The sequence below is a fragment of the Pogonomyrmex barbatus genome, unplaced genomic scaffold (assembly GCF_055798465.1).
Source record: "Pogonomyrmex barbatus isolate J1 unplaced genomic scaffold, ASM5579846v1 scaffold3, whole genome shotgun sequence".
Taxonomy (NCBI): domain Eukaryota; kingdom Metazoa; phylum Arthropoda; class Insecta; order Hymenoptera; family Formicidae; genus Pogonomyrmex; species Pogonomyrmex barbatus.
The window spans coordinates 21,297,389-21,309,763 of record NW_028297127.1 but is presented as its reverse complement, the minus strand read 5'-3'; the positions used below and the strand labels follow the sequence as shown (position 1 = coordinate 21,309,763).

Genomic DNA, 12,375 nt, shown 5'->3' with positions numbered 1-12,375 from the left:
AAGACTTAAGAAATTGGCCAATCATAATCGAATATAAAAAGAATAATCGATTATTTGGTCAATTTCTTATGGCTTAAGGCTTAAATCACCTATTGTAGAGACTAACTGTTTAAATTTTACTACCTAAGTTTTTTTGTATGCTACGGCCCTTAGTGTCGGTCCACAATAAGTATTTAATCTTTAAGCCGTAAAAAATTGACCAATCATAGTCAATTATTCTTTTCATATTCGATTATAATTGGTCAATTTCTTACGTCTTAAAGCTTAAAAAAAAATCACTTATTGTGGACCGACTACATTGCACGGGAAGACTATCTGACAAATTAATTGCTGACGGAAGGCAAACGAGATGAGAGTCTGTTATTTGAAATATCTGGCATTATCTGCGACCAATCGTAGCGTGTGTTTGGCCTGCTTTGTTCGCATTACGGAATGATCGGTTCCTGACAGTTACAGTCTGATGACGAAATATAGTAAGTGGGAATAAATTATTTCGAGCGTGCCATTGCGTTAAAACGATAATACGCTCGACGGTGCCATACAAATTTCCTAAATAACACGCAATTATGATTTGTTCTTGACATGTAAGTTTGTAGTTCTCCTCTCAATTGTCGTTGTTTCGAGTGACACAGAATAGGATACGTTGAATTAGTAAGTATGATGCATTCAGCAATGGAGAGTTGCTGAATTTGCAAATACAAATTAATTCCTTTGTTCTGTTTTTGCACTGTCATATCAGACGATCAATTTCTACGCTTTATCTGAGCCTGTTTCTGATTTACACAGGCAGGATGCTATCGCACATCATATTTATGATCTTATCTTTGTTCTCTATTACGCTTGCTACTGTGATACATTATCAGCCGGAAGCTGTACATCTTTCCTTTGCTGGTAAGTATTATCGCAATATAATTAATTAATTGTTATTCTTTAAGAAGTCTAAACAGAACACATAACATAAAACAGATAACATAAGAAGATTGTAGAATGAGAGTATTCATCAACATAAAAATATTTATTATAGTCATTTATTTATTTATTTATTCATTTATATATTTATATCAATACTAAAAGAAATGATTAATACAACATATATTTTGAATATAATTTTTAGATAATGGTCGTGATATTGTTGTTACTTGGAGTACAAGAAATGATACAGGAGAATCAATAATAGAGTATGGTATAGGTGGGTTTGTTTTGCGAGCTGAAGGAAATTCTACTCCTTTCATTGATGGTGGGAAGCAAAAACAAAAACAGTATATCCATAGAGTATGGTTAAAAAATTTAACACCTAACAGCAAATATAGTAAGACATATTTTATAATATTTTGTTATTATTCTCAAATTATTGTACTAATAATGTAAATTTTTTTTATTTATCATTAGTATATCATTGCGGTAGCCATTATGGGTGGTCAAATGTGTTTTATGTGAGAACCATACCTGAGGATGCTATAGACTGGTCACCTCAAGTAGTTATCTTTGGTGATATGGGTAACGAGAACGCACAGAGTTTATCACGACTGCAGGAAGAAACGGAACGTGGTTTATACGATGCTGCCATTCATGTTGGTGACTTTGCTTATGACATGCACACAGATGATGCACGTGTAGGAGACGAATTTATGCGACAAATTGAATCTGTTGCGGCATATATACCATATATGACTGTACCTGGAAATCACGAAGAGAAATATAATTTTAGCAATTATAGGTACGTTCGAGTAGTATTGACTGATTATATACCTTGCTATTAATATTTTATCCTTAATATTATGAAACGATTTTAATCTATTTTTTAATAATCTTGTAGGGCCCGGTTTACTATGCCAGGTGATTCAGAAGGTTTATGGTATAGTTTCAATTTAGGTCCTGTACATTTTGTAGCTATAGAAACAGAAGCTTATTATTTTATGAATTATGGTATAAAACAAATGATTAAACAATATGAATGGTTGGATAAAGATTTGCGAGAAGCTAATAAACCTGAAGCAAGGTATGCTGTCAGTTAGATCATAATGCAACATAGTGAAAATTGATAGCGACTTTATGGTTACCCAGATCCCAACGCCCATGGATAGTAACATTTGGACACAGACCAATGTATTGTAGCAATAAGAATGCAGATGATTGTACCAACCATCAAAGTTTAGTTAGAGTTGGATTGCCATTTTTAAATTGGTTTGGATTGGAAGATTTATTTTTCAAGCATAAAGTAGATTTAGAAATCTGGGCGCACGAACATAGTTATGAAAGGATGTGGCCTATGTATAACTTTCAAGTAATTATTCCCTGTCGAGTTTATTTGAGAGAAAATATTCGCGCTTATTCATAATGGAAATTTTATGCTTATAGGTATACAATGGTAGTTACGAAAAACCGTACACAAATTACAAAGCACCTGTACATATCATTACTGGATCAGCTGGTTGCAAAGAAGGTCGAGAGAATTTTATTCCAAATCGACCGAAATGGTCCGCATTTCGTAGTTCAGATTATGGCTATACAAGAATGAAAGTATTTAATAAGACTCATTTATATCTGGAACAGGTATGGCACAATAAATATGATGATAAACCTCAAAAATCTGTGCTTTTTATGTAATTATAAAACTTCTGTTTGTTAATAGGTATCTGATGATAAAGAAGGTGCTGTTTTAGACAGAATTTGGCTCGTAAAAGAGAAATCTTTGCCACAGTATATAGAAATTTCTCCTATAAATTAATGTAACAAAAATTTAATTTTAATTAGCATTATGCTACAAACTAAAATAGCATATACAAAATATAGATGTTTATTGAATGATACTATTAGTAAATAATGTATATCTTTTACGTCGGCTGTGTATTATAAAGTATACGTATAATTATGATTGTAACTCGAATTTGGTACACATTTTATGTGATTGGACTATGACCAAAATGTATACACGAACAATAAAAAAATGTATGATATTTACGTATGAGCGAGTAACAAAATTAGTAAATGCAAAAAACAATATAATCCTTTAATTATTAAAATATAAATATATGCATATATATATAGTATTAATGTATAAGATTTTCATATTTCTTCATCTAACTCATAATTAATCACTATGCATGATACTTAAAGATATATAACGAATAGCCTTGTTTTTTTTGTTTTTTTTTTTTTTTTTAGAAAAACATTTTTCCAATTTAAAATCTGTCATAATTAGACACGTGTGAGTTTTTCGAAGTTTTGCATATCACGTATTTTATTACATTTCAAATAGAACTCGTTCAAGCTGTTGTATTCGAACCGTTCTCTTGCGATTGTGGCTAATATATTTTCCATCTATGATTTCTTAAAATATCTGTAAGCTTTCTGTATGTTTCTTGAATATTTATCAACTTCTTAAATCAATGAGTTCTTGAAAAACGTATTTTATTTTCAATGATATAAAGAGAAATTAAGTGTGTAATCCTGATAAGTAAAAGAGGACAATCACATTGATTATGAAATAATTTTATATTTCCATATTTGCATTTAAGTGTAATTACATTGTTCCGAGGAATAATCGTTTACTAGGCACTTTGATCACAATTATACACAAATCATTTTGTGTCAATATTGTCTAGCAACGATTTTTTATTTTTCACTGATGATGTGAGTGGTGAACAATTCATTTTGTAAACAATTATTTTGTAAACTTCATTAAAAAATGATTTTTACATAATAATTATAATAAAAATAATTTTTTGAGATTAAAAGAATTTAGATAATCTCGATCTGAATCATCAACATTTTAATTTATATAAAGAATATACGCAACATATTAATACGTGTATATATACAAAGTATTACTTTCAAATATATGGGAACCAAAATGTTAATAGATTTAATAATCTAAAGACTTTTCAAATCTTATTCGTCGAGAGTAAATAAGTTATAATAAGAATAGAATCTTACATAAATCTTCCATTTCTTAGACTTTAAGCTGTATTAGATGAACTGTGGAATTGAATGTTATTCAAATATTCAATTCACGATTTAACGCCCAATTACAGCAATATAGTAGAAAATTTATAGTAGAAAATTCGAAATATTTTATAGACACAGACATTGCATTAACAAATCATAAATTAATGTATTTTAATAGTCTAAAAATAATAGATAGAAAATATTTAAGCCACAAGTTTTTTTTTAAACAATTTCCTCTTCAAAGCATTTCCAAAAAAATAGCCAAATATGTTTTGAATAAAAGCTGCGAATATTATACAGCCCATAATTGTCGAATACTCGCACATCTCCAATTATTATTAATCAATAATGACAACTTTCATAAGACTAAAAAAGTGACCTCCAATTTATACAATAATTAAAGCTGACATTTTACTACACATTCTACTTTCGCAATGGACAAACTATTTTCTTTTTCACGGCTCTTTGCCAATTGTATTTTCCTATTTTGGCATCTGCCATATCAGTCATCTATTGAACTAAAAAAAGATCAGGAACTGCCCTTTCATAAATAAGATAAAGTGACAATGAAATTGGAAAATGTGTCAAGTGCGACTTTTGTTAAATAAAAGATTATACTTACGATTACCGCATATTTCCTTGATGACAAGAAAATTATTCAATATTCACAATAACATGTCTCAAGGAGTTTTAATTAACTCGTTTCAATTAAGGATATAATTTAATCCCTGTCATATTCCTTTTCGAGTCTATATGCAAATATTAATCGTGCTATCTCGACCTAATCTTAGTATACATTTTGCCATATACAATTTTTATGAATAATTATGTGTATAGGTGTAATATCCGCGCGTACGCTTACACGCATAAATCTAATTCTTTTGCCATTAGAGATATGTGACAATCTCTTAAAATGCAAATCTCTTTAAAAAAAAAAGCCATCATAAAGAAAGATAATTTGTTTGGTTTGCCTATTGAAAAAAATTTTAAATTTTGTAGACACAATCATCAGATACATATATAAATTAAAATTTTTTGCTCGAGATTTTTCATGCATCGAATCACATATCTCGTTACATTAATTAAGCAAAACACTTGACACTGTCAGTGATTAATAGAAACAATGGAAGAAGTTGCTGCTGAGTGACTTTCTTGGTATGAAAATTGGGGAAAATGTTCTTGTTCTTCTGCTATAGAATTTAAACCCCCTCCACTACCTAAACAGCCCTGATCCGGGGGTGTAAGTTCAACACTTTCGCCGGTAAATTCACTATCAAAATATCGAGTGTCAATATCTGAAGTCACTTGCGGCTTAAAAGGTGGAGGAATCTTCTTCTGGACGAGATCTGTCCAATTAATACATGAGAAAAATGCATGGTTCATGATGTCCTTAGCGTCATTAGGTCCACCACCTAATCTTCTACTTGGATCCTTTATTAACAAACCTATAATAAAAATTATAATGTAAAATTATAATGTAAAATTAGTTTAAAAAAAAAATATATATATATTTTCTTATTCGATATTTGTAATTGTTGAAGTGATACTTACCACCAAGCATATCTCTCGCTTCATTGCTAATCGTTCTAGGAAATCTTACTTCTTCCAATAAAATAAGCGTAAATAGCTTTTCATGATCTTTGTTATAAAAAGGTAATCGACCACACATCATTTCATACATGACTACACCCACGCCCCACCAATCTACAGCTCGCCCATAATCGTTATCTTCAAGTACTTCTGGTGCCAAATATTCTGGTGTTCCGCAAAATGTCTTTGTTGTTCTTCCTATATGAAATATCATAAAAAATTATTCAATATTTCACTCATTTTGTCTTACGTAGTCAGCGAATAATACAAACCATATGTAATATCTTCTTTGCATAAACCAAAATCAGCAATTTTTATATGCCCATCTTTATCTAGGAGGAGATTTTCTAATTTGAGATCACGGTATATAATGCCTTGCGAGTGCAAGTAACCTAAGGCCGATATTATCTCCGCGCCATAAAATCGAGTACGATCTTCGCCAAATACTCGTGATCGACTCAAATGAAAAAATAATTCACCACCATTTACATATTCCATAACAAAACACAGCCTATCTGCCGTTTGAAAACTGTATTTCAAAGACTGAAAATGATAAATACATATCAGAATTTATTAAAAACAATTAATTCTAAACTATAAATTATAAAATTACAAAACAATATCGACTTATTTAATAATATATATGTATATAAAACATGTGCATTAATATATGTTCATTAATATTTTACATACGATTAAAAAGGGATGATTAGTAGTACGTAATACTCTATTTTCAGTAAGTGTATGTGCCACTTCATCTTTACGGATAATAACCTCCTTTCTTAAAATTTTAATAGCATATAGATGTCCCGTCGCTTTTTCTCTACACAAAATCACTTTTCCAAATGTTCCTTTTCCCAAAACTTTTAAAAATTCAAAATTCTCAAGTGTCTGAAACAAACATATAAAGAGAACTGACAAAACAAATTATTTTTAAATAAGTTAGTAATTATATAGATTTAAACAATAATACAATAGATTAATATATAACATATATATAGAAATAAATATGACATTAGTAATTTAGTCTTTACTCTTTAGGTAAAATAATTTAGTCTTTATTCTTTAGGTAAAATAATGTATATAAATAATCAGAAAATAATCAAAAGATTTAATAACTTACTACTTTCTTCTTGCCGCTACTTTTACTACTTGAAGTCCCTTGAACGCTGAATTTTGCTGATAATTCATCGATACTACCACCATCTATATCTGTAGATATAACACCTAAGGAACTACAAGAGTCAGACCTAGCACCTGCTGAGGATTCCATATCGACATCTTCTGAAGAGGAAGATTGTTGCATTTGTGGTTGTTCTTGCTGTTGATTTTCTTCATTTGCTAACCTATCTGCCACATATCTATAAAAAATATGGAAAAAAGATTAAATAAGTATCACATAATAGATCATCAAAGAGTTTAATATTTTGAAACACAAACCTAATTGCAGCTACCCAATCTTCTCTTTCTTGCTCTGTTTCTACATGAAATGTCCTCTCAATTACAGTTGTCCATTGGAGGCCTCTAATAACAAATGTATAAGGCTTAGGTCTATCCACTGACATTATTTGGCACCCACGTACTGTAAAGTTATTTAATGGCTGGGTAGATGTTTGTGCAGCCATCTGTGGATCAGGCTTTGCCTTGAATCCGACCAGTGTACCATCGTCCCTTAAGACAAAATATCTCGACCTCCAATTCTTGATGTGTTCTCCTACAAATAAATTGTATCAAATTATATTTTAAAATTCTTTATTTTTAACATTTAATTAGAAAAACTCAATACTAAATCCTTAAATTCTTAAACCTCTCTCTAAGATCCAATGTTTTTTTTTTTCATTAGAATTATCATTGAAATCTCATCTAAGAATGTTACAAGATTTCCAACAAATACATTTGACATTACAAATACATTACAAAATAGGAAAGGAAAAAATTTACGACATATCAAATGTGATTTTTAATAGAATATGATATTAAGAAAATCAACTTTCCCAAGATGCTAATATTTCCTTACTTATATTTATACTTTTATTTATAAAGTACGCTGTAAAATCGCACATTCTTCATATTTGGAGATGTGAAAATATGCAAACTACCAATTATGAAGACATGAAAACATTCGTTGCGGAAATAAAACTCGATCGCTCGGCTGATATCGAGATCCGAGACTTTCCTTTTTGCATCGTTTCAATGACACACAGTGGCACGCGTGACATCCCACATGCTAGTGCACGCTGGTGCGCAACTACATAGAAGGAGTGCATGACACGCGGAGCCACAGTGGTTTAAATAAACATTACGCAAAATATAAATAACAATACCGCGTTTTTGGAGCCATCCTTCTTTGACGATTCGCTGACTGCCGCTACCGCTACCGCTACCGCTACCGCTACCGCTGCCGCTGCCGCTACCACTACCACCACCACCACTACCGCCACCGCCACCGCCACCGCCACCGCCACTACCACCACCGCCGCCGCCACCATCACCACCGCCGCCACCGCCACCGCCACTGCCACCGCCGCCGCCACCGCCACCGCCGCTGCCACCGCCACCGCCACCGCCGCTGCCGCCACCGGACGCTGCGACGTTCATCGCTGCGTCCCCCATCACTTGCTCGTTGATGCGCACTTGTCGATATTCCGGCGACGTTCCGTGTTTAGTCCTATGTTGGAAATCTCACAAAAATTGCAAACACGCAGTAGCGGGAGTGGTACGCGTATGTAAATTGAGTAATCATAGATACGCGTGCAGTACGTGATGCATATGTACACACTGACCGTCGACGTGATCACGCTGAACTGAAATACGTCAGAAGCGGCGCGACAATCGCCCAAAGTTAAAGACACGTTTTCATAAAAGGGACAGTCGCCAAATCAGAAAGCAATTTAATAATTCTCCAAATGATGAAAGAAACAAATATCTGTAAGAATAAAAGTTTATTATTATAATTTGTAGAAATAATCTACATCCTCATACATAGAGTTGCATTTTGACAGATTTGTTTCGAGCAAGTTAATTTGGAAACTCGAATATCGTAAATATCACCGACAAGGTATTAAAGATCGTCAATTCTAGGCAAATTCTCGTGCCTGTCAAAGAGGCTTGAAAGTTATAAGGATAATTGAAAAGTATCGACTATTATCGATTATTAATATACACTTATGATTTTTAATATAAATATTTAAACATTTAAATTATTAAATTTATGATTATTTATGATACAAATATTTTTAACAGAATGCGGATTCGCTCGCGCAAGCCATGCGGTTTTGCGCGAATATACGAGATATTAAAAATCGACGATCTTAAATCTTGTATTTGTGATGGTAAAAATCGATCTCAGATCTTGGATGAAGAGAGAAATGACCAATTGCATTTTAATTAAATATGCAATTTGGTCAATTAATTTAATGCAATCTGAGATCGATTTCTAGCATCATGAATACAAGGCTTTATAGAAATTCATATGATTATTCATGATGTTAAAATTTTGAACAATTAGCTCATAATATAAATTAATTTAATAGTTTATTATTCCGATATTTTTAGACAAATATCTATATATATATTTATAAATCGCTTATATTTCATTTCATTTAAAACTGCATTTTTTAAATTATTATCTGCACTTGATTATCTACAAAAATGATAACTGTAGAAAAAAATTATAATTTTATGATATATATATATATATATATATATATATATATATATATATAATATTATAGTAATATAAGTATGCGTACTTATTTATGAAGCATTTATATTCTAAATCATAAATTTAGTAGTTTATTATTCAAATATTTTTATTAAAGATCATAAATTAATATCAATAGTCGATAATGTCGCTACTCTTCAATTATCTTCAGGCCCTTTAGGCACTCTTGGTCACGAAAATTTGTCTAGGCATTGACAATCTTTAATAGTACCTCGTTAATGCTGAATGTCACTCCTGGGCTGGAATTCTATACTCGCCTACCGACAACTATCGGTATCGTTAACTAACGACAGCCAATGACAGCCGCATTTTTTTCCAAGATCGTCCTTGCCATTGGCTGTTGTCATTAATTAACGACATCGACAGTTGTCGATGGACATGTACAGAATTCCGGCCTGGTTAGGCCTACAATACGTCATGTATCGATATCATGAATCGTGGATCGTAAGAATGGGCCAATCACAATCAAGTATTCTCTCCACATTCGTCTGTGATTGGTCAATTCTTGTGGCTTGAATACCGACATGCAACGTATTGTAATTCTTTCTTTTTCCAGTGTAAGAAAGAAAGATAAATTATGAACTAATACAACCCTTTGACTATACAAGTATGGACCATGATAGAAGGAATACATAGTGTATGCAGTTTGGTCAAACCACACCCATTTTCGCTCTGAGCCGTCTATAATAAGAAAATACTACCAACTGTGAAAAGTAAAAGTAGTTTAGCGTTATCAAATTGGTATGCTGGATTTACTGTCCTTGTTTCACGCACTTTCTTCGAGCGATTTCTTTTTCTATCTGTTCCGTGTGTACACACTATTCCGTTTTGCACGTGGATAAGTGTTATTTTCGTTCGCGAGAATTCAAAAAATTTATGTGAGACTAATGGCAAAGAATGAGACATAAGCGCTTACGTTTAGTGTAAACGTAGATGCAGGTTAAGGCAGAAAAAAAACGTATACATAAGTGTCGGTTCACAATAAATGATTTAAGCTTTAAGAAGTGTGGCGGCTGGTGTTGGAGGAGCGTTGTCCACGATCTAATGAATTTTGATGACGGAAAAAAGATGTTGGCCGCAGTGGGTTTCGAACCTGTGGTCCTCAGGTGTATGAGTCTCGAGCGCTACCACTGCGCTGTGCGGGCCACGGTATTTTTTCGTGTATGTTTCTGCTAGGTATTAGTTTGTGTGAGCGGGGGACCGCCACAGGCTCCCCCCTTAGTGGACAAGCTCCGGAGATTCTTCTCTGTGTGCCCGTTGTCCGGTGTGTGTGTGCCCAGGGAGATATGTGATGCGCGATGTGAGGAGAGCATGTTGCCGCTGCGATTCTGTGCGCTAGTTGCTTCTCCGTTGCGTGGGCGAGCCATGTGGACATCGACAGTGAGGTTGGAGCGTAACCTTGAAAGTCGAGGGTGTCCAGTGATTGGCTGGCTGTACCGGTTGCGATGTGGGCTGGCCGTATGGACGTCGACAGGGAGATGTGTGAGAGACCTCGGCAAGTCGAGTGCGTCCGATGATTGGCCAAGGAGAGTCACGTGATCGAAAGCAGCGGGCTTCTTAAGGCCGTGTCTGTATTTCGATGGGTGAGATCAGAAGGTTTTGCGTGTTCATATCAACGTCGGGGTCACCAAATTGTGGCGGCTAGTGTTGGAGGAGCGTTGTCCACGATCTGATGAATTTTGATGACGGAAAAAAGATGTTGGCCGCAGTGGGTTTCGAACCTGTGGTCCTCAGGTGTATGAGTCTCGAGCGCTACCACTGCGCTGTGCGGGCCACGGTACTTGTTCGTGTATGTTTCTGCTAGGTATTAGTTTGTGTGAGCGGGGGACCGCCACAGAAGTAAGAAATTGACCAATCATAATCAAATATGAAAAGAATAATCGACTATGATTGGTCAATTTCTTACGACTTAAAGATTAAATACTTATTGTGGACCGACTTTAGTGTCGGGTTTTTTAATGCAAATTTCCTTTATTCTTCATTGCAGTAAAATGGCCAAAGAGTACATGAGTACATGAACTTTAAAATACTTTATTTAGATATTCATCGGAGTCATGCTGTTTTAGAAAAAAAAACTGCTAAAATGTTAAAAAAAGTTTATTGTAATTTTTATAATTATTATATATAGTATTTTAAGATTTTTTATTATTATTATTTACATGCAAAGTATCAAAATATTTATGTAATCTGTAATCATTTTTCTCTATGCATATCATAAAGATTTGAAGTTCGAAGTTCGAAAGAATGATCATTCGGCTGAAAATCCTCCCAATAGAGATTATAAATTATTTTATATTAATTATCAATACTGTCATTGTTTGTTTAATTTTTTATTCAATATTTAATTCAAGACAGAAATCATGAAGATTAGAAAGAGAAACTACGACGCATTATAAAGTGTGTGAAACAAAGAGAGATTCAGCATACCAACTTCTCGGCGCGAAATATATTCGCGTTTCATAGTTGGTAGCTCTTGCCTATTACAAGTAGTCAATAGACAGTACAGATATTTAGAAAGAGACACTATCGAACTGCGCACACCATGTATTCCTTCCACCATGCGAACTGTTAGCCTTCCACTTTTCCCATGTTAAAGCATATGTCACTATCGAGATATTTTGAGATTTAGGCTCTGCTCCCAAATAGCGGATAATTAAAAAATGAAATAAGGATTTTCGTAAATGAACAGATATATTTTATTAACATATTATAAAAATTATATAATAATTTATAAAATCATGTACTAATTAAAAACAAATATAAAATACATAAAAATATTATTTATTGTCCTTTAAATATAACAATTTTGTTAACGTGTGTCGAATGAAAAAACTATGTTTATTTCTTGTTTCACACACTTCAAAGTATCGCATTTTAACGTTATTATTACGTTTAATAAGTTTGTGCAATCAATTTAATTAACTCCTATTTATGATTTTCAAGAATATGCAAGAGTATATGATCGTCAAATGAAATGATATGAACTGACCAATCATTCACGCTTCAATGACGTCACGCATTTTAGTTCATGGGACATAGTAGTGCCACTGTTCAAATTAATGTTGGCATCACAAGTAAAGTGAGCTACTAGCAGTTTATATTTATATAATCAA

The 12,375-nt window shown here is 33.0% G+C and overlaps 2 protein-coding genes across 6 annotated transcripts; one reads left to right on the top strand and one right to left on the bottom strand.

Annotated features, from left to right (window-relative positions):
• Window positions 1-280: 280 nt before the first annotated feature.
• LOC105429590 (acid phosphatase type 7) lies at window positions 281-2,961 on the top strand. Of its 5 annotated transcripts, none has more exons than XM_011642678.2 (9): window positions 281-473; window positions 590-651; window positions 787-891; window positions 1,115-1,309; window positions 1,390-1,717; window positions 1,817-1,999; window positions 2,065-2,284; window positions 2,359-2,553; window positions 2,633-2,961. In XM_011642678.2, the coding sequence occupies exons 3-9, from the start codon at window positions 792-794 to the stop codon at window positions 2,726-2,728; spliced, it is 1,317 nt and encodes a 438-aa protein (XP_011640980.2). In that variant the 5' UTR covers window positions 281-473; window positions 590-651; window positions 787-791; the 3' UTR covers window positions 2,729-2,961. The 5 variants fall into 5 exon arrangements, with proteins under 5 accessions (XP_011640980.2, XP_088935396.1, XP_011640977.2 ...); XM_089079270.1 differs by having other exon boundaries at window positions 740-891; XM_011642675.2 differs by lacking the exon at window positions 590-651.
• A 173-nt stretch (window positions 2,962-3,134) lies between these two features.
• On the bottom strand, window positions 3,135-8,354 carry Akt (AKT serine/threonine protein kinase). The gene is made up of 7 exons (XM_089079267.1): window positions 7,863-8,354; window positions 6,979-7,252; window positions 6,662-6,899; window positions 6,232-6,429; window positions 5,811-6,081; window positions 5,500-5,736; window positions 3,135-5,393 (listed from the first exon to the last, which is right to left on the bottom strand). The coding sequence occupies exons 1-7, from the start codon at window positions 8,149-8,151 to the stop codon at window positions 5,053-5,055; spliced, it is 1,848 nt and encodes a 615-aa protein (XP_088935393.1). The 5' UTR covers window positions 8,152-8,354; the 3' UTR covers window positions 3,135-5,052.
• Window positions 8,355-12,375: the final 4,021 nt, after the last annotated feature.